We start from the raw sequence: 24,011 nt of genomic DNA on the forward strand, positions 1-24,011 counted from the left end.
TAATAATTAAACTTTTCCGTTTAGTGAACTCCTGTAGACTGGTTACAAATGTTAATTGTGACCTAACTGTGTAAAATATTCAGTTTTTATTATTGGATTATTTTGTGAATAATCAAAAATGAAAAAAACAATCATACAGGAAAAAGTAAGATAACATGAAGAAATGTATCTCAAAAAACGACAGAAAGATGAATATGAAGGGGAAGAAAATGTTAAGAACAAGGGAAGAATAAAAAAATTATGAGAGGATGATGAATATAAAGAGAGAGAAAATTTGAAAACTAGAAAACATGTGTACAAATTAAGATGAGAAGAATTATAACAAACCAAACAGCAATTAAATGATTGGGAACAAACATAAATAAATGAAATGACGATCAGCTCCAACTTAGGGTGAATATTATCTGACAATATCAGAGGAGTAATGAACTAAAAAATAAGAATTTTGTTACAGATTGGGCATGTATGCCTCAGTAAATATGTTGTTCTTGTGAGGGTATATTTTTCAGTCATTCTGTAGTTAACCTTGTAGATAATTAAACAGAAATTCCAGAATAATTAAATAAAATTAAACTAGAAAATCCAAAAATAATGGGTTTCTAAATAATAATTTTCAATTAATATTAAATAATCAGATGTTTCACCAAATCTATTACATATACACTTATGTAATGCCTATTAAATTGCATTTACACATTTTTTTAAGTTTTATTATCATTGAATTATTATCTACTGTAAAAGAGTTTTTCAATCGCACAGGTTAATAATTATTAAATCAATATATTTGAATTAAAAAAAAGGAGAGTTAAAAAAATTAATAAAAGGAAAAAGTTAAAAAAACAAAAGGAGATAAAGTCTGATCAAACCCCGTATATTTTGAAACACCATTTGACAAAATTGTGAACAAAAAAGATGAAAAAAGTGTTGCAATTCGCACTGGTGGTAATGAAAAACAAAGGTGTTATGCTTTGCATTCTGATGGATCAAAATTACCTCCGTACATTGTTTTTAAAAGAAAAACTCTTCCTACCGTACAGGTAAATGGAGTTATTATCAGAGCACAGGAATCAGGTTGGATGGATGAAACCTTAATTTTAGATTGGATCAGGTGTGTATGGCAAAATCGATCAGGAGATTTACTTAATAAAAAATATACCAGTATGCTAGTTCAGATGATACTTCAGAGGATGGATGAGGATGATATGTATGAGTGTAAATGAAGTTTTTTTTTTACAATGTAGTTTCTGCTCAAATTTGAAACAGTTAATGCTTTTCTTACGTTGTAAACCCCTTTTATTAATTTGCTACAATAATGAGGGGTAGAGCTTCAGCAGATTTTTTTTACCAGCTTTCTTTCTCAGCTTTGCTTTAAAATAATATTAAATATGAGTGATTGGCATTTTGTTTTCATAGTGTTCTGTGACATGTGGAATTGGAGAACGTCATAGGCCATATTGGTGTTTAGAAGAGAATACAGTAATTGAAATGAGATACTGCACTCATGAACCAATTCCGCATCATAAAGAAAAATGCAACCTTGAGCCTTGTCCAGAATGGATTTCTGGAGAATGGTCACAGGTTTGTTTGTTTGTTAAGTACTTGTTCAATGTTAAAATGGGTGTTTATTATTGTTGTTGTTCATTTATTGTTTTTATGAGTATTTCAATAAAATATATACAGAAATATCAACAAAAAGTGCCATTGTATAGAATAATATATTTAAATATGCAGTAAAAATAAAAATGATCTTTTTTTAACCACAGTATCATAGATTTTGTAACATTGTTTGTATAACAAGCCAGTAGAATTGTGCAAAAATTGTTGTATAAAGCTACATAATAGTAATATTTTTGATTACCTTTTTCTGAAAATGCATGGATGTTAATAAATTTATTTTATTTTTTGCATGAGAGTAGATATGATTTAAGTTTGAAGGCTTCACTTTGCATTTTGAGCTGCATTATTATTATACTTAACAATCAAATGTAGTATTTATTTTTCTGTTTAAATTACATTATTACTGTAATAATGATTACATGATATTGGTTATTTCAAAAAGTGTTTCTGATCTTACCTAGCATTTACTTGTTTTCTTAGCCTATACTGTTTACTTCTGTTAGGCACTATTTAAAACAAGCAATGTTCTTCAAAATACATTCATGAATATTATCCTAATAAATTAAAATAACTATTTCTTGGTTGTATATGGAGTAGCAAAGAATAGAAAAAGGACATCAAAATAATAATAATAAACTTCAATATTGGATGTAGAGAAAATTTTTCTTTTATTTATAAATTTTCATTAATCTGTTAATTAAATTTTGTTTCTATTGTTTGACAACTGAATTCAAAAATGACTCACAAAATTATCTTTTAGAAACTCATTTCCTTTACACTATTTTTAGAAAGTACATGATATTAACAAAAAGTACTAAGCTTATATTCTTTATGATTTTTTAAAAAATAAGATCTACTTTTTCAGTTAATTGAATTGATTTTTCATTCTTAGTAAACATCATACAACCATTGTCATTATGACAATCATTTTCATTTTTTTTTAATAAACTATGTGTCTTAAAAAAACATACAGAAAAACAAAAAAAATATGGGGTAAAATTATGAACGCTGTTTGTTCTGCATATTTTTCTCAAGAATATCAATAAATATGAATAAAACATTATAAATAAAAGCTGCAAATATAATTAGATACATAGGATAAAACAGAAGGCTGTAAGAATTACAGCTTTATATAAAGTAAATGTTAGTGGAACTAATAGAGTTGTAATTAAACAGTGTTGTATTCATATATGTGTGGTCTTATGTTATACAGTGGTGATTGATAAAATATGAATACATATATGATACTTATGAATTCAGTTAGAATAAAAAACAGGCCAGTCCATTTCATTTTTTCTGAAAATCAATTAAAAAACTAGCAAAAAAAAAAATTAAAAACCCATCTGCAGGTGTTATTTTATATGTTTATGTCAAAAAACATTTTCAGTTTTAGTTATGTAATTATTTTCTTTTCATTTGACACTCTAAAAAGCTTTTTATCTGTTTTAAAAGTAAAAGGAAAAGCAAATTATGAAAAAGGAATTAAGGCAAAACAAATAGCAAGTAGGACCTCAACATTCAGCGGCAATAATTATAAAATACAGTATTAAGGAAGCAAAAAAAAATTAATTGTTTATTGTTATTATTAATGTGTCTTTCATTATGTCTACAAAAATCAATCTGATATGACCAAGTGTCCATATTTATCATATATGAATACAATGATTTTTACAGAAAAAATCTTTAGATTTTGACTTTTAAGTTTTTTAATTAATATCTATTGTTCATTCTCAATTTGGTATATACATGCTAACTGATTTTAGTGAATTTTGATTATAAAAATATGACTGGCTGACAACAATGTTACCAGACCATAGCTAAACTCTAGTGACCTCTGTTAGAGTGCTACTGTTTTCAGCCTTCATAAGACGGAAGACCCTGGGTTTGAACTCTAGTCAAACTTTTTTTATACATTATAAAATTTTCACTGTATATTTCCACGCACAAAAAAAGAATTACTAGTTCAGTAAACTTCTTTATTACAATTATATGAATTTTATTTTATTAATAACAGTACTATGAGAGCATTCAATGTCAAATTTAGTAAATCAGCAAAGTTAAGCTTACAGCTTAATACTTTAAGATGGTTTTTTATAATCTGTACAATTTTGTATATAAAAACCAAACACTTCATGATTTTAGCTAGTTAACTTTTTTTTATCTGTGTTTGATTGTTTTATTTATTTATAATAGTAGTAATGAGCATTTATCTATTTGTTTGTTTGTTAATCCATTAGTGTTTAAATTTGTAAAGAATGAATGTGGTAACCTGACTCTTTTAGTTATCCTTAAAGTTAACCACTTTTAGTTGAATTAGAAATAATCTATTGCACAGAATGATGTAGAAAATTTCACTGCACTTGCTTTACACTTTAGAAACAGTTTTAGCGGTTAGTAGTTGCATTTTTTTATGTAGTTGGTTTATTATGTCGCACTTTCTTTTATAGCTTTGATTCACTTAATGTCTAGGAATTTGTGCAAATAACTGTTAGTTGTGGAGGTGTCTGTTTTTATTTTCTTTGTGATCTCTTAGAATGTTGTATATTTTTAATTGCATTGAAATAAATTAGAAAAATAATTAAAAATTATTTGTATAGTTAGAATTAGAAATTAACCACAAAGCTTTAACTGTCCAATAATCATATGTACATGAACCTAATAGAAGTTTATTTTTTAATAATTTCATTTTTTATTTCAGTGCTCTGTCAGCTGCGGAGAAGGAAAAAGAACCCGAACTGTCTATTGTAGTAAACCAGGTGCTTGTTCAAATAATACCAAACCTCCATCTGAAGATTTTTGTGCTGCAGAATTTTGCACAGTATCATATGAAAATGCAATTCCAGATGTGAACAGCATTGGTCATTATGTATGGCGAACTCATAAGTGGGGCCCTGTAAGACGATTTTTATTAATGCCTATGAATGTGTTATATTTCTTATTTACTTTTAATGAATAAGATATAATAATTACAGCTTGGATATAACTTATCTGCTAATGTGTATTGATGATCATTTCATATTGACACTTTTATAAATCATAATTTCTGGGGTTATGATGTATTATGCATTACGTGTTGGTTTCATATGAATACTAGAGGAACGAAAAGCCATATTTACTTTTTATGTATGTGACCTCAACATATAACATACAAAATTATTATATTCAATACTTTTTATATATATATATATATATATATACTCCATTATTAATTATACCGGGTGATTCAAAAAGGACTTCACAACTTTAAAAGCATATACAAATTTATTGAAATAACTTACAAATTCGGTTGAGGTCTCATTTCATAGAAATGTTGTCTAAATAAATCTTTATATGTTTAAAGTTGTGAAGTCCTTTTTGAATCACCTGGTACTTATTAGTTATACTTATTTTCCATGTATTTAAGTCATGAAAATAAAAATAAAGCAAAGTGAGTTGACATAATAGTCATTGAGCTCTACCATAAACAGTTTAAATTATATATTCTTAATGTTTTACATGCACATTTAATATACAATACAGTAAGCTACTTGTACTAATTACCTTTTTTTTACAATTAATTTTAATATATTAACTTTATTTTTCTGAAATTTAATTATTAATTTTATTTTAATAATCAAAATGTTGATTACTTATTTAATTTACTTAATACATTATTTAGTGAAAAAAAGGTTTAAAAATTACCATAACCATCATTTTCTATTTAGTTGGCTTAATTTTTTAACATAATTACATTATTTACAATAAACATATGTATCTGTAAGATTTAAGAATTCATTTGACTCTTAAATGAGGATTGGGGACGAAAATGGATTTTCTTTACTTTTTGAGGTATGAGTATAAAAATACGATTTATGTATAAAATGTTGTGGCTCAAAAATCTCCAAAACTTTGGGGACGAAAATGGATTTTCTTTACGTTTTGAGGTATGAGGAGTATGAAAATATGATTCATGTATAAAATGTGGCTCAAAAATTTCCAAAACTACTGGATCAATTTCATTGAAATTTAGATATGCTATAGTAGTGTATCTGATATTGTGCTTGTGAAAATTTGATGAAGGTTAGTTGAGTCGTTCTTCAGTTATGCCCAATATAAGGTCAACAACAGACAACATGACCTCAAATTGAGGTTTTATTGACTGTGTAGTGGTATATTTTTCATACGCACTTATGTGGTCAGTCACAGTGGTGAGTGAGTTGAAACTTGATGCTTGTGTATAGACTCTACTCATTAATTAAACATATGTAGTTTGTTGTTCTCTGAAAATCTTTGCGTTTCTGACTGCGAAATAGTGAATGAGTGGGAAACGAAAAGTCAGTTTTCTTATACTGAACTGTGCAAGAGTTTTTTTTAATGGTTCTTAATAACAAAGAAAACAAGTAGATTTGTAAGTCCATAAAAATCCTTTCAATGTGAGCCATTAAATGTAGGGTCAGAGTTCACGGAACTTACCAAATGATAAGAAAATTTTTATTAAAAAATCCAAAGAAACTAATAATTGAAAAATGTTTTTCTTTTATTAAAAAAAAATCTTTTTTCTTCCCAGAAATAAGTAAGTTAAGTAATCGTAGAATTAGAAGATGAGATTTATGTTTAATTTTTGACTCACCTGTGCAGGGAATTGTGTAATAAAGAAATAAATTTCATGTACATAATTGCCAGTGTGTGTGTGTGTGTGTGTGTGTGTGTGTGTGTGTGTGTGTGTGTGTGTGTGTGTGTGTGTGTGTGTGAATGTGTGTGTGTGCTTTATTTAGATTACATTTTTATAGTCCATCTTTACTTTTCCTCTGTATGTTAAGTAACTATATATAATATAATATTTTGTTAGCCGTCGCAGTACAGAGTTAGAGAACACTCTTATCTTTACTTTTTTATGTTCAAAACATTTTCAAGCCTACACCCATCTTCAGAGATATCTTTTTATAAATTCTTCATTTGTTTATATTTACACATTAAATTGTAGCTTTATAATTTTATTTTGTAAAAATAGTTTATTAAAAAAATTTAAATGTTTTCAACATAAAAAAGTAAAGGTAAGAGTCTTCTCGAATTCTGTACTTTGCAGAGGCTGAAAAAATATTGTCGTCAGTTAAAAAATATTCTTTTTTAAAAATCACACATTAAATTTAAAACTTAAAATTGTAACTATATAAAAATATGTAGTTTTGTTTTTCCTTAAAATTATTGTTATATAAATTATTATTGTTATAAAACTCTTTTTTCTATTATCATTTTTTATTTTAATCAAATTATTTAATTCTTATGAGACGATTTTAACCCTTTTTCTCTGTTTATTAATATTAACCCTAATTAAATCCATTATATATATAATTAAACATGACATTACCTAAAATTTTTAATAAAGTTGTGTTATATAATTTAATATTTATATTGTTTCTTTTATAATATCCCTGTTTCACTTATTTTTTTACTCTATATCACTCTGCAAACATTTTTGTTTCATTTAAGGTTTTATTATTGGGAGCATATGTGGGTATTGTATTTAGTTTTAAATGTATTTTATTGAAATTTATTAAATTGATAACATTTTTTAACTTAAAGTGCAATTTATAAAGATAATAGGACATTTTTGCCTGGTCAGCATTTAAAATTGACTTAGAAAAATCAATTCTTTTTTGTTATTGTATTTGTCCATATTCCCCTCTGTACTAATTATGTCAATGACAAAAGTATAAAAAAGTCTACCACCAGGAGTACAGAACTCAGTAATGCTTCTTACCTTATGCTTGTTATTATATAAAAGTGTTTTCGAGGGCTTCCCTCATCATCAGTTATAAAATATATTCTGCTTTAAAAATCACTCATTAAAAATTTTAAACTTAAAATTGTAAACATATAAAAATATATAGTTTTGTTCTTTTTGTAAATTAATATTTTTGTATAAATTATTATAAAAATCTTTTTTTCTATTATCATTTTTTATTTTAATCAAATTACTTATTTTCTTGTTATGAGATAATTTTAACTCTTGTCTATATATATATATATGTATATATTAATATCAACCCTAATTAAACATGGCATTACCTAAAATTGTTAATAAATAAAGTTATGTATTGTACAATTTAATATTTATATTGTTTCTTTTGTAATATCCCTGTTTCACTTCTTGTATTACTCTATATTTCTCTGCAAACATTTTTGTTTTATTTAAGGTTTTATTATATTGGGGATTTTTATATTTATTTTAGCATATGTGGGTATATTTAGTTTTAAACATATTTTATTGAAATTTTTTAAATGGGTAACATTTTGTAACTTAACGTGCAATTTTTAAAGATAATAGTACATTTTTGCCTGGTCGGCATTTATAATTAACTTAGAAAAATCAATTATTTTTTTGCTATTGTATTTGTCCATATTCCCTCTGTACTAATTATGATAAAGTCAAAAGTATAAAAAGTTTACCACCAGAAGTACAGAATTCAATAATGCTTCTTACCTTATGCTTGTTATTACATAAAAGTGCTTTTGAGGGCTGCCCTCATCATCAGTTAATAAAACATATTCTTCTTTTTAAAAACACACATTAAAAATTTTAAACTTAAAATTGTTAACATATAAAAATATGTAGTTTTGTTCTTCTTGTAAAAAATTATTGTTTTATAAATTATTATTATTATAAAAATCTTTTTTTCTATTTTTATCATTTATTTTAATAAAATTACTTATTTTCTTGTTATGAGAGAATTTTAACTCTTGTTTATATATATTAATATCAACCCTAATTAAATCCATTATATAATTAAACATGACATTACCTAAATTTTTAATAAATAAAGTTGTGTATTATATAACATAATATCTATATTGTTTCTTTTTTAATATCCTTGTTTCACTTCTTGTTTTACTTTATATTTCTCTGCAAACATTTTTGTTTTATTTAAGGTTTTATTATATTGGGAATTTTTTACATTTATTTTAGTATATGTGGGAATTATATTTAGTTTTAAACATATTTTATTGAAATTTTTTAAATGGATAATATTTTTTAACTTAATGTGCAATTTATAAAGATAATAGTACACATTTGCCTGGTCAGCATTTAAAATTGACTTAGAAAAATCAGTTATTTTTTTGTTATATTTGTCCATATTCCCTCGGTACTAATTATGTCAAAGACAAAGGTATAAAAAGTTTATCACCAGGGGTACAGAATTCAGTAATGTTTCTTACCTTATGCTTGTTAATATATAAAAGTGCTTTTGAGGGCTGCCCTCATCATCAGTTAATAAAACATATTCTGTTTTAAAAATCATTAAAAATTTTAAACTTAAAATTGTAAACATATAAAAATATATGGTTTTGTTCTTTTTGTAAATTAATATTTTTGTATAAATTATTATTATAAAAATCTTTTTTCTATTATCATTTTTTATTTTAATCAAATTACTTATTTTCTTGTTATGAGATAATTTTAACCCTTGCCTATATATATATATATATATTTTAATATCAACCCTAGTTAAATCCATTATATAATTAAACATGACATTACCTAAAATGTTTAATAAATAAAGTTGTGTATTATATAATATAATATTTATATTGTTTCCTTTTTAATATCCTTGTTTTACTCTATATCTTTCTGCAAACATCATTGTTTTATTTAAGGTTTTATTATGTTTGGAATCTTTTATATTTATTTTAGCATATGTGGGTATTATATTTAGTTATAAACATATTTTATTGAAATTTATTAAATGGATAATATTTTTTAACTTAATGTGCAATTTATAAAGATAATAGTACATTTTTGCCTGGTCAGCATTTAAAATTGACTTAGAAAAATCAATTCTTTTTTTGTTATTTTATTTGTCCATTTTCTTCCCTTCTGTACTAATTATGTCAATGTAAAAGTATAAAAAGTCTACCACCAGGAGTACAGAATTCATTAATGCTTCTTACCTTATGCTTGTTATTGTATAAAAGAGCTTTTGGGGATTTCCTTCATTTTCAGTTAATAAAACATATTCTTTTTTAAAAATCACACATTAAAAATTTAATACTTAAAATTTTAAACATACAAAAATATATAGTCATAAAAATTTTAAAAATAATATTTTTTATATGTGGCTAACCCACACACACACAGTACTTTATAAAAATATTTAGAATTTTTATTTAAATTATATAAATGTGCTGTTACCTAAGGCGGTTTTGATAAGAAAGTTATTATCAAATTCTGTCTGTACATTAATCAAATTAATCTTTTGTCTATACTTGTAAATATAATATTTTTCTAAAATATTTAATTTTTTATTATTATCACATCCTTTTACAATTTCTATTATATTTAAATGTGTATCTGAATCTATGATTGATGAATTTTTAACTGACTTATAGAATTTTTATCTGAGTTTTATATATACATAAAACATCTGGCTCCGCCAGCCCGGCAGCTAGCCCTTTTCTTGGGGAGAGAGGGTTATGATTTTATTGTTAACGTCAACTGGGCCGACTTTGCCATCCTGGCAGAAGTCTTTTCGTGGAGTAAAATATAATAAAATTAATTTAAACTTATTTTGACTTATATATATATATTACCAGTGACACCAATGGTAACATGTTGAATAATATCACCAAACAATAAAAATAAAGTAAAATACAATATAGTAAAATCAAATAAAATATACTACAGTGCATTAAAGTAGAAAAAAATAAAAAAGATTGTTATCGTACGTAGTTAATTAGGTAGTTTGTAAACTATGTTGTTTGTCTGGTAATTCTCAGGTTGAATGAGTAAATTTCTTGGTGAACCAATTCTTGAGCATGCCACATATGATTGACTGACCAAAACAACTACTTTCCAGTAGTAATCCAGCAGTATTTAGGGGTTGTCCTTGTGATTTTTTGTTGTCATTGCTTATGTTATTCTTAAAGGGAATTGCAAATATTTAAATTGAAATGGAAGATTGGTTGAAATTATTGGAATCCTTAGTATGAAAACATCTTCTCCTATATTTTTTCCAGTAAGTAATATTTCTTCTACGATATTTCTTGATAAATTTTTTGTATATAGTTGAGTGCCATTGCAAAGTTTCGGTGCCTTCAGATTCCAATAGATCAATGGTGTTGCGTCCGGGCAGCTGCACACACCTCCTGCTAGAAGCAGTTCATTGTCAATTAATTTACAGATTATTTAATTTCTAAAGATTATTTTAATTTTATTTTTTTTAGTCATGAATACAATCAAATTAACTAAAACTTATTTTTGACTTATATATATTTTGTAGCCCTGAATATTAACCCTTTAGAATTTGAATTTTCGATGTTAGGTAATGAAATCTCTAGGTGATGAAGAACATATAGGAAATAATTTAATATATACTCATGTATATATTAAATTATTGATGTTGCCAAATGGTGAAAAAGGGCATTTTTAGATTTCTTTTAATTGTAACTTTTGAATTTTTGTTTTAAAACAGTCCTGAAGCTGTAGATATGCACCCTGTAAAGTTAGGTTAATGTATGTTTAGTATTGCGGCTACAAAACGATTACAGAATATATATATATAATACAATTATAATACAATATTATAATACAATTTAATATTTTTTCAGCCTCCACAGAGTACAGAATTAGACAATATTCTTACCTTTACTTTTTATGTTCATCAAAACATTTTCGAGCCCAAGCCCATCTTCAGTGATATTTTCTTTTTTAATAAATTCTTCTTTTTTTATATTTGCACATTAATTTTTGCTTTTTACATTATATTTTGTAAAAATTGTTTGTTAATAAAATTTAAAACATTTTAAAAATTTCAGAACAAATATTTGTTCAGTCAAGAGAATGAAAAAGTATTGCAATAACTATTAATTTATCAATATCTTATCATTGTATGCCAATTTAAATAATTTTAATAAGAATGTCCTCGTCAAATTTTGTTTACAGATTTATAGGGCTGAATTTACGTTTATATATATATATATATATATATATATTCATAATTTTTTAAATTTCTAATTGTTTATTATTATTTTCATGTTCAATATTTACTTTTTAAATTATTTCTAAATTATCTTCTTAACTAGTTATATTATGATTATTATTTATTAAATGGTCAGTTACATTTGAGAAACCTATTTTTATATGTTTATATGATCTAAAATGTTCATTAAACCTATCTTTAAAGAACCTATTCGTTTTACTAATATATATATTTTTGCAATGTTGCATTTTATTTATAATTACTGGAAGAATTATATTTATTTTTTTCCTTTTTTATTATTATAATATTTAAAATTTTTATTATATGGTTATCAGGTCTATAAGCAGGTTTATATTTTTTATTATATACATCAATCAAGTTTTCTATAATTTTATTTGTGTAGGAGTATTTTATATAAATATTTTCACTGTTTTTATTTTTAATTATGGGTATTAATGTAGTGTAATATTTGTGTTATAGAAAAATTCTGAATTATATTTTTTATGTATTTTATCAATTAATGATTACGATATCCATTTTTTATATCTATATTTTTTATACTATTTATTTCATTTTACAATTCCTGTTTATTGTTTATGTATTTTACTGCTCTATTTATCATGTTTTCAAAAATATTAATCTTTTGAGACCAAGGATGGTTAGACTTTTTGTTTATAATGATTTCATTTGAGGTAGATTTTTTATATACTCCAGTTATTTAATTGTTTTTATTTATTATAATATTTACGTCTAAGTATTTTATTTTTCTGTTATGTTCCATTTCATATGTAAATTTTAATGTTTTATGATAAGAATTTAATTTATTTAAAATTATTTGATGTTCATTATTTATAACTGGTTCATATATAACTAAAGTATCATCTACGTACCTGACCATAATAAAATTTTATATACGTGATTTATGCCATAGACTATTCTACTTTCAAATTCCTGCAGATAAATTTCTGATATTACAGCAGATAAGGGAAATCCCATGGGTAAAACATTTTCTTGTGTTTAACAGGTTCCATTAAATTCAAAATAATTTTGTCTACATACTTTTCTAGACAAAATTATTTCTAGATATTAATTTATTTTTAACAGATCATCCCTATAAAAGATTTTTTAAACTAATTAAATATTATTATATGGCGTCAATATAAACAAATAAATTAAAATTAAAAAAACTAAAATTTTAAAGTAAAATCAAAAACTTAAGTGAAGTAAAATTATATGCTAGCCATTTCATTGAATTTACTTTACTAACCAGATTGGAATACTAATTACGCAACATTATTATCAACACAGACAGTGGTGGTATTTACTGCAGCCTTTATAATCTTCATACTCTGTCTGAAGGTTGATCATAATTAATTTATTCTCACATTTATATATATATATATATAATACCTTTCTAAAATTGCAAAACCCTTATTATTCATATTCATATTGCATTTGTTAATTTCTAGTATTTTTAAGTTTCTCTGAATATCTGATATTGTGTGCTTATTTTTATTCAAATGATGTGATATATTCAAAAAACCCAGTTTACCTTTTTTATAACTTCTAAAATGTTCTGCAAATCTGGTTTTAAAAGATCTAGCGACTTACCAATATAAATATGATCACAATCATTACATTCAATTTTATAAATTCCACTCAAATTGTACAATCAGAAGAATTATTACATTTATTTACTTATTACGTGGTTATTCATCTGGTATGCGGGTTTAAACTTATTATTATCATAAAACTTTATAATCTTTTCTATTTTATCAGTATATACATATTTTAAATATATATTGTCAATTTTTTGTATGTTATTTATTGGTATTAATTTTATGTTATTTTTAATTTTTTTTTCATTTGTTTATTACAAATATTATCTACCAATCTGCTACCATAGCCATTATAATATATAGAAATCTGTTATATTATAATATTTAATTGTTTGTTTAATTCATTTTTGTTTATGTTATGTTTCGTATAATTAATTGCTCTATTTATCATATTTGTATAAGTACTAATCTTATGTGACCATGGGTGATTTGAAGCTCTATGCACAGTGGTTTTGTTAGATATGGGTTTCCTATATACTGAAGTTATACATTGATTAGACTGATAGACAAAAAAAAAACTTTTTCATGTTTCTCTAAGTATGATGCCATTTCTTGAATTGCTTTTTTGCATACATTACAGATCTGTAAATATAATTTTTTATCACCCTTAGTTTTAAATAAATTACACTTCAAAAAAAGTTAAGGGAAAATATAGTTAAAATCAGTAAAATTTATAATTTTTCGTGGCCATACCTGTGTTAGTAGAATGATTTCGCTGATGCTTTTCTTTTATAAATAGCCTAAGGCACATCCCAAATTAATGTCCAACAGTAATTGGCTAGCATATTAGTATTCCATTTCTCTTTATAGTGGCCTTCCATCACCGAAATGTCTTGGTGGAAACATTCACTGTGTTCGTCACTTACGTCTCTGAGGTTGTCCGGGATAAAATCCAGATGTGAGTGGAGGAAATGTATCTTCAAAGACATATTACATCCAATAGCTCTGTGTGAAGTAAGAAGTTGATTAACAATATTGTAGTAATTGTCGGATTTTTGTTTGCCAAGAAAACTTTTGCAAATGTCTTTAAATGAAGCTCAAGCTGCACTTTCTGCATTATTTAACACTGAGTTAAATACATCATCTTTGACCAGCTCTCTTATTTGAGGGCCAACAAATATTCCTTCTTTAACTTTCTTCACTTACATTCAGAAATTTCTGCCTGATGTACAAAAATCCGGAACTATCTTTCTTCATTGCATTTACAAAATTTTTCATTAGTTTCAGCATAATATGGAGAGGGGGTAAAAATAATTTTTTGAGTTCAACTAAAGGCTCATGAATATTATTTTTCCCATTTGGAGTTAAGTTATCTTGTTTCTTCCACTCTTTGGTAACATAATGTTCAGCTGTCCCATTTGCAAACAAAACACATTTACTTAGTATAGCCTAACAGCATGCCTAACAAAATAGCTATAACTTTCAAATCACCACATATGTTCCAGCTATGTTTTTTATAATTTATTATTTCAAGAACGTCTTTCATCACATTGTATGTCTCTTTCAAATTAATACCATAAGCAATTATCTTGCAGTCTTGATCGTAACAGTTCAGCTTGATTTTTTGTTAAATTTAAATCCCTAACCAAGTCATTTAATTCACCTTGTGATATAAGATGTGGCTTGTTGGAAGATAATTCAAAATCAAAATCATTGTTGTCTTTTTTAGTATTGCCTGATTCTTCATTGTTGCTTTTGAAACATACATTCACAGGTGGCTCAGGAACTGGAATAATTTCACTGTGAGGTATAGACCTGATTGTAGATTGCAGTGAAGGATATTTTTCAGTATGTTTAGATTTTTTAGAAATTCCAGACACAGTTGTTAAATAAAAGTAACAATTGGTTACATGATCCTTTGATTCACACCAAATGGCAAAGCCTTCCATGTACCTTTCAGCCATCCTCTTAAATATACACAGAACAATTAGTGCATACTATATGAGGAATCCACTTCTTATCCTGATCACCAATTTTACACTGAAGGTACAAATGATATGCGTTTTTAATTGAAGGTGTAATGTTTTTTCTATCTGATTTTACAGTAAACTCACCACACACATAACAAAAGGCATCCACATCATTTATACAATTTCGAGGCATTATGATAACTGCACTGTTAACAAACTTAAGACAGCAATAAGACTGAATAAAATTAATTCATTCCTAAATCCAGTACTTAATACAAACAACACATCTGTGTTTTCAGCTACATGCTTTGACCTGCACAGACATGATTAATCTTGTCTATGAAGGCTCACTCTTTGGTATTAGATATGATGTCATAATATGTGACTATGATATGATTTAATTCTTTGTCTTGTATTGTTTATTTATAGCTTACAAATTATGTTAACAAACTTAAACAATAAGAAATGAGCTAACAAAATACAATATAGGAGCTTAAAATGCTAACTATATGTTAAAAAATAAAAAAAATCCTTTAAAATTAAAATTAAAAAATTTCTCAAGATTCTGAGTTCATATTCGTTTTCAGCATCAAAAAACAGATTAAAATCATGTATCGCATGTTATGAAACAAAAATTATGTTTATCAGTGTTATTTTTACTAAACTCAATACTAACATCTAAATAATTTATTTTTCTATTGTTATCAATTTCAAACGTAAATTTCAAATCATTATAGTATGAGTTTAAGTTATTCAAGATCATTAAATATTTTATTCATTTATCACTGGATTATAGAATACAAAAATATTATCAACATAACTAGTCCACATTAAAATATCATGTGTAGTGTTATCCCGTTAACTATCATATCTTCAAACTCCTGTAAATAAACCTCAATCCTGTTTCCTAAAACCTCGTAAGTCATCCTATTTCAATTATTCTGCACTTGGGTTGATCTGTTAAATATCAATTAATATATATATATTGTTAATAATTGTTATTGTTTCATGACAGAAATGGGTATGCACATTGATGTTGGTGCTTTACATTTATCTGTCTCAGTCTTTATTATAATTATGATGCATCTAAAGCATCTGAGAGAGAAGAGGTATGGAGTTTCTCTAAGGGTTATGATGTTCACTGTGCAGTAAGTCCTTGTTATGAAGAGAATGAAGATATCACTTGCAGTCATGAATATTTGCTGCATTCTGATGTAAGGCATGGTGAAAAAACAACAAGAAAGCACTTCATTCTTTATTTTCCTCAGTAGGACAGATATTAGATATTTGTTATTTTTGAGAATGATTAATATTTTCGTAATTTGAATGTCATATCCAGTCACCTATAATCAATAAGATGTTACAGACTGATATCTGTATATCAATCTTTGTGTTTCCATTTTTACAGATAATTTAAACAGAATGATGAGTAAGAAATATCTTTGTTTGGAATATATTACATTTTATCATGATAAAATGTAGTAGTTGGAATATATTACATTTTATTCAGTCTGAGTTATAATGCTATTAGTTTTGATTTTAAGCATTAAATTAATTTAAAAAAAAAAAACATTATTTCTATTATTATTATTAATTGTATTTTTTCTACAATTATTTATTTAGTCATTTATTTTGTAACTAATGGATTTTAATATAAATTCTTCAAATCATGGGGGTCTCTTTACAAACCACTATTGTGATTTCCACATTTCTCTGTATGCCGCTGCTTTCAAAAATTTTTTTATGCAGTTTTTATGGCTGTATTTATTCAGTCGAATTTCTAAATTAAGAAATTATTATTCTCTTATTTAATAACATATTAAATAAGAGAGTAATGTTGATTAATTTAGCTGATTAAGTTAATTTAAGTTGATGAAGTTTAACTTAATTTAATTCTGCTAGTCTCCGTGGCGCGAGTGGTAGCGTCTCAGCCTTTCGTCCAGAGGTCCTGGGTTTGATTGGTCAGGAATGGCATTTTCACACACGCTACAAATCATTCATCTCATTCTCTGAAGCAATACCTAATGGTAGACCCGGAGGTAAAAAAAAAAAGTTTAATTAAGTTTAAGTTAATGTAGCGTTGATTAATTTAGCTCAAGCTGTTGATGAGCTAAATTAGGCTTTTTTGTGATGCTCCTGGTTTTCATAAAAAAAATTAAATCAATTTATAAAATAGTAACTTGTTTAAATTGTTTCCTTTTTTAATTTGTTAGCATTTATTATTATTTAACTTCATAAATAGGCACATAAAATTACAACTTCATCATTGGTTTTGTTTATAATGTTTGTATGGGATTGATGTTCATTTTAAGTAATTTTAGTAGTGTAGTGTTACGCATATATTTTTCAAGTTATTATCTTTTTCATTACTTTAGTGTTCAGCAAGTTGTGGTGAAGGTTTACGAAGAAGAGAAACATTTTGCTACGATAAAGTAAAAGGAAAAGTAATAGATACTCATAACTGTATTATGTCTGATAAACCTCCATCTGTGGATACATGCAAAGATCAAACATGTGTAACATGGGTAACTGGAGAATGGGGTCCTTGTTCAGCTATTTGTGGACAGGTAAATTGTAATTACAGTAGTTTAGATATAATCATGAAATATGAGGAGCACAATGTTCAAAACATGGCAAAAATTTTGTAGAATTGTTGCTTGTGCTGAAAGTTTGTTAGTTCTGTAATGATTATGACCATAATTTGCAGTATGGTTCTCAGTTTAAAATTGTTATTTGTTGCTATGAATTGTACAGACTTAAATTAGGAGTATTATGAATGAAGTCATGAATTATTACTACTTTTATTTATTTTTTGATAATACTATATATTCAGTGTTTCAAAAAAAGGTAATGCATTTTAAGAAATATGGAACAATCAAAGATAGTGATGTTTACTAACACAAACAGTCATCAAATCTTTTTAAACTAATAAAAATACATATTGATGCATACAAATTTGTTATTTATGAGCCAATAAACTAGTACATTAAGTTCATTTTGCTCTGTAATTTAGCATTTTCAATTTTTTACTATGTTAAAGACTGAATTTGTTTGTAATGAATGGGGTGTAGTATAGGTGGAGGGGAATTGTTCACAGTGATTAGAGAATGAGGGAATTTTTAACCACGTGATTATACCATAGACTCAAATTGTTAATTAAAATAATCATAAGTGTTTAATAAAATTAAAGATGAAAAAACCACCTTGTTTCGTTAGAGATATTTTCTGCTTGCCTTTTGAAATTGCTAGTCAGCATGTGAAAGTCAGCATGTTGTTCAAACCTAGCAGTTGTTCTTGCAAATTATGAATGCTCTCTATAGTTCACCAAAAGAATAATGTTCTGAGGAATCTTTTTTTGTTTTTATTTTTGTTGTTCCCCAGCCCTCTGAACTAAGTTTTTCATTATTTTGAAGCAGTAATCTTCTATATTTTCCTTTTAGACTAAGTTGAAATTCTGATGTTTTTTCTGTAGCACATTTTCAGTATTTCACATTTTGCAATTTCTTTTAGGATTTAGCTATTTTTTATAGGACTAAATATTTTTGCAAAGATTTTACTGATACCATTTTCATCCCCCTACTTTTTTTGAGTCAATGTTTATAGGTTATTGGTTTTTAATAAAAGAGAGGTACATTAATTTGTTGATTTAAGGTGTGTTGTCATTATGCCTTAAGTGGTTGATATTAAAATGCTATCTTCACAACTTTTTTCTTAGTCTTTCTTGTGGCTGTAATCCATGAAAAGCACCTGAAATACAAGAGTCATTAATCACAGTTGATTTTTCAGAAAATAATGATGTGATTCATCAGTCTCTGTGGTAAACATAGAGCAAGTGTTACTTGCATAACTAAGCATCTTCTACACTTTATTAAACTTGGCTTGTTGACTGTACACCAGTGTGTTTGGTTCAGCAAAGAATGCAATAAGAAATAATTTTACTTTTCTTTTCTGTAGTAAGCGTGGAATGTGTGTTATCTTAAGAACTAGTCTTCTGCTGCTTTAGCAGTGATTTGTACTTATTAGGTCATGTACAACCTTTCTAGTTATGGGGCCTAACACACATAGATCATTAGCATGTAGAGAAATAAATTATAGTAATTTTTCTTTAGTCATAATCACAATCGCAATTTTACTGATAGGGCATTGAAAAAAGGGCAGTTGTCTGTATGGAAGATGGAAGAGAAACAGATCAGCGATTATGTTCTGGATTGAAACCAGCAACTGAACGTGTATGTCGTGCTTCACTTTATTGTACAACATCGTCTTCAACATCAGCTTCTTACAACTGGAAAACTGGTCCTTGGACTGAGGTAAACCAGTCATTATTTTATGTTTTTCTGTTTCTAAAACTATTTTACTGATTATTTTTACTAAAAAAAATTAGTCAATAAATTTCTAGATTGTATATAGTTGTTCACATTGTAATGTAATACATGTTTTTTGTCTTGTCTTTTCATTTTATCAGTAAGAAGATAATTAATTCTACTTACCATAACATAGTACACATGTTGGTAATTTCAGATAATAACATGTTACCATCAAATCTTTAAAATAAGAAAGTTAGAGAACTTTCTTATTTTAAAGATTTGATGCAAGAGTATTATTATTATTATTATTATTAGGCAGAGGTTTTAAAATTTTATTTTGTTCTGATCTTGACTCTTTCACTGCCTCCTTCCTCCTCTCTCTCTCTCTCTCTCTCTCTCTCTCTCTCTCTCTCTCTCTCTCTCTCATGATGTAACACTCCTGGTGCCAGCCAATTAATTTTTCTTTTTAATAAATATTTGATATGACTTATATTAATTTTATCCTTGCAAAAATGAAATTTTGATAGTTGATAGCACCTGTGGAGATGACACAGTGCATGACTATATGTTGCTGTGAGCTAGATACTTGGTTAACCATACTCTCTATGTAACATACTATTCACCCACCGGGTTGGTCTAGTGGTTAACGCGTCTTCCCAAATCAGCTGATTTGGAAGTCGAGAGTTACAGCGTTCAAGTCCTAGTAAAGCCAGATATTTTTACATGGATTTGAATACTAGATCGTGGATACCGGTGTTCTTTGGTGGTTGGATTTCAATTAACCACACATCTTAGGAACGGTCGAACTGAGAATGTACAAGACTACACTTCATTTACACTCATACATATCATCCTCATTCATCCTCTGAAGAATTATCTAAACGGTAGTTACCGGAGGCTAAACAGGAAAAAGGAAGGGGGAACATACTATTCAATTGTATTAACTGTTTTGTAATTTTGTATAGATGTATGGGTTTATATTGTTCATAAACCTACAAAGAATGCATAAAGATATCTGCATAGATCAAAACTTAAAAAGATGGTCTAAACTAATTTGTATTTTTCAGTATTAAACTAAAAATATTTCCACAATAATATTTTTTCTGCAAATTATATTTGTGACTGGTAACACGCCCAGAGATTCAAATACTCTAGCATTTATATTGGTTTCATCAATAACTATTTTAAAGATATCATGAAAGTACCTAAAATTCAATTTTTTTTTGCAAATTGTGATGGTGGAAAGAGGGTCATTTGAAAAAGTAAAAAAGCAAGAGTATTATTATTATTATTAGGAAAACGAGGACAAGGGATATTTTATATCTCAAGGTTCAAACTGTATGATATAACCAGAAGATGTACTATTACTACTTAGGATTGAATTTTCTGATGAAAAAATTCTAGACTGCACTTCTTTTTTACAAAGATAAAACAAAAATAAGCAAATAATAGATACCAATATTCTTCTAATACAAAATGTGTGAAATTATTTAAATTATTTTTATGTACTTCAGTGAGAAGTATGTTAAATTTTAGTGAAACAGTCCAGTGAATATTTACAAATACATGCAGTTGTCATGATATGAAAAGATTTAAAAAATAATAAAACAAATATAAACATAATTTGTAGTAGCTAAATTGTGTACAAAATGATGAACAAACACAAGAATAAAAAACGTTTCTTTCAAACTGATTCACTGGTAATGAAGTTGAAATGACATTTTACGTTTATTGCAGAATAAACACAACTGCATACCCAAGAAAGAATCACATCATAACTCATTAGAATATTATGAAATATATGATTACACAAATACATGCACTAATGATATACTAAATGAACAGACAATTAAAATTTAATACACTTTTCAAATACATTCTGAATTCATCTGCTTATTTTAAAAAACTGCCAGCAGTAATATCAACCAAAGCCAGTGTGAGGACACCAGCACCAGTCCTCACCCAAGTGAAAACATTTTTCATAAAATTTGGTTCAATTTATCATTGCTGAAAATCATATTTTTAAACTAATATCACTGACTGTCATGGAAAAACATAACTCATGTTTTGTGTTTGTGTGTTGATGAATTTGTAAGGAAAACTACTAAAAACTCAACAATTACACTTGAAGAAAAAATAAAAAAGGATCTTATCCAAAATAAACTCTGTTCTTATGAGGGGCTAAAATTTTGGGACTTGTCTGTACATAAAATATAGTTCACGTCAACTGAGGTTCAAGAAATAGTTGTATATTATCACCATCAATCACTGCTTGTGTTTATTTTTAAAGTAACCTTAGTGTTTTCTTACCTTTAAAGTATAATGATTTAATTTAAATACACAGTTATTGTTAATTAATTATGTTGAAATATTTTATTTTAATAATTTAGTGTTCTCTACCATGCGGTGGTGGATTTATGAATAGACAAGTTGCTTGTCTTCGAGACGATGGAGAAATAGCATCAGGAAATTGTTATAGACCAAAACCAGTTGCTACTATTGGATGTAACCCTCAACCATGTATTGGTGCTTCTTGGCAATATGCTGATTGGTCGCAGGTAATTTTTTTTGTTGAGATTATAACTTTTCTTACATTGCTGATAATTATAGTAAATGTGTGTTTATCCTTTCATTATCCTTGGAGAAGCACATACATATACTTATGATTCTTATAATATAACATTATTTTTTTACTAATAATAAATACAATATTTGTTTAATTTAATGGATTCTGCAGCTCTTGCTTTATATTAGTAAAGTATTTTTAATAAACTGCAATTATAATATACTGTATGCTATTTGGGAAGATTGCAAACAACTTGAAGATAGGTGACTATTAGGATGCTATATTGTAAATTGCTATGAGGATGCTATATTGTAAATTTATATAATCTATTGTTTATTTGTTTATTATTTCATTATTATTGTTATCTAGTGTAATCAAACCTGTGGAGGAGGTTATCAGCACAGGCAAGTACAGTGTCAAAGTAAAACAGGTATTAAGCTTCCAGATGAAGCATGTCCCGCTAATCTACGACCATCAAATACACAAATATGTAATGTTCAACCATGTGATCGCCATCATTACCGTTGGAAGGCTCTTTCTTGGAGTCGTGTGAGTAATTGTTACATTTTACTTTTATGTTGTTACTATTTAAATCTAAATTAGTAAATACAAATAGTAACTTCGATCATTTGTCGCAATTTCTTTATGTGATAAATTATTTTGAATAGTGATCTACAATTAATTTTAAAATTGAGCAATGTTATAGTGATATTTATTTCATAATATACAAATTTTAAATTAAGTTTACTGTAGCAAAATATATGTTTATTTTCTAGTTAACATTTCTAAGTTTAAAAAGGTTTTGAATTTTAAATCATGAAGAATTCATCACCAATAGAATATCCTGTTCTGCATTTAATATTCTGCTCCATAACTAATATTCTTTATTTTTGGAGGTACAAGGATTATCTACATTGCACCTTAGAAGTCCCTATGTCCTCTAATTAACATGTTGCTACTGTTTATTTAGTTTCCAAGAAATAGTTTCTTTACTGGTTGGTATCCTGGCAAGATTTCACAGATCATTCACTAGTTCTCTTGTTTCAGCTATAAAACCATGGCTGATATGAACAGACACAGTTACAGTGTTGAGGAGCAGTTGGTGACATGGGTTTGGGTGCATGAGCAATGATACACTGCGCAAACTGTGCTATAAATAATGAAAGCATTCATGACTGCAATAAGGACCTGTCTTCTAAAGTAACATTGCTTGATTGGAAGAATCATATATTTGCTTCTGGCAGAGTTAAAGACTAGTAGTTTTTAAATGTCCGGGATAAAAGAAGATGCAAATGGAAAGATGTGTCACTATTGCCAGTTGATTAGAGTAGTTCTAATTAAATCTGTTTGTAAATGAGCAACCAGTTTTAATGTACATGGTCAACAATCCATGATCATATTCTCCTTTTTTAGGTGCCATCTTTTGAAGATTATCAATATGAATATCTGCAACCTATTAAGCATGGTTCTATAAGAGCCCGTGATGAGCAGTTAAACCATTCCTCAAGTTCTGAAGCCATGATAATATGTTTTCTCTCTAACTCCTTTTTCCCACTTTTTTGTCATGAATAATTATACATAATAACTGGTGTCTTTCTTTTCTCATAACATGACCTAAATTTGACAATTTTCTTGCTTTAAGTTCGGTGATCAATTTCCATTTCCTTGTTGAGTCCACACAAGACCTCTTCATTTGTGATCTTATCAACATTTGACATTCAAAGCCTTGGGTCTGTTTAACCGCATCTCAAATGCATGAATCTTCTTCATCATCACTTTAATCAGGAAGACAGAGTAAACATACCATCTTAACATGTGCAGTTTAAGGTCGATGTTTAACTTATTATTGCTAAAGAAATGTCTCGTTTTTAAAAAAGAATTATGAGCAGTCACTTTTCTTGTTTCTAATTTCTCCATATATTCTTTGCAAAAGTAATATATTTTATCTTATTTAAATTCATTTATTTGTAAATCTTCAATAATCTTGGCCAGGAGAACAGCACACCTGTTACATCTGCTTACTTTATGTTGTTAAT

The 24,011-nt window shown here is 26.8% G+C and overlaps 1 protein-coding gene across 5 annotated transcripts in view; it reads left to right on the top strand.

The window, feature by feature from the left end:
• The window catches only part of AdamTS-A (ADAM metallopeptidase with thrombospondin type 1 motif A), an 854,579-nt gene that overhangs the window by 799,937 nt on the left and 30,631 nt on the right, over nucleotides 1-24,011 (top strand). For 4 of the 5 annotated variants that reach the window (XM_075374246.1, XM_075374249.1, XM_075374251.1 and 1 more), the window contains 6 exons: nucleotides 1,414-1,578; nucleotides 4,316-4,510; nucleotides 17,478-17,669; nucleotides 19,242-19,412; nucleotides 21,800-21,967; nucleotides 22,345-22,524. In XM_075374246.1, coding sequence (XP_075230361.1) covers nucleotides 1,414-1,578; nucleotides 4,316-4,510; nucleotides 17,478-17,669; nucleotides 19,242-19,412; nucleotides 21,800-21,967; nucleotides 22,345-22,524 — 1,071 coding nt within the window. The remainder of the gene's footprint in view (nucleotides 1-1,413; nucleotides 1,579-4,315; nucleotides 4,511-17,477; nucleotides 17,670-19,241; nucleotides 19,413-21,799; nucleotides 21,968-22,344; nucleotides 22,525-24,011) is intronic. The other variant, XM_075374247.1, reaches the window with a different exon arrangement.

This window comes from Lycorma delicatula, chromosome 8 (genome assembly GCF_047948215.1).
Source record: "Lycorma delicatula isolate Av1 chromosome 8, ASM4794821v1, whole genome shotgun sequence".
Classification (NCBI taxonomy): Eukaryota; Metazoa; Arthropoda; class Insecta; order Hemiptera; family Fulgoridae; genus Lycorma; species Lycorma delicatula.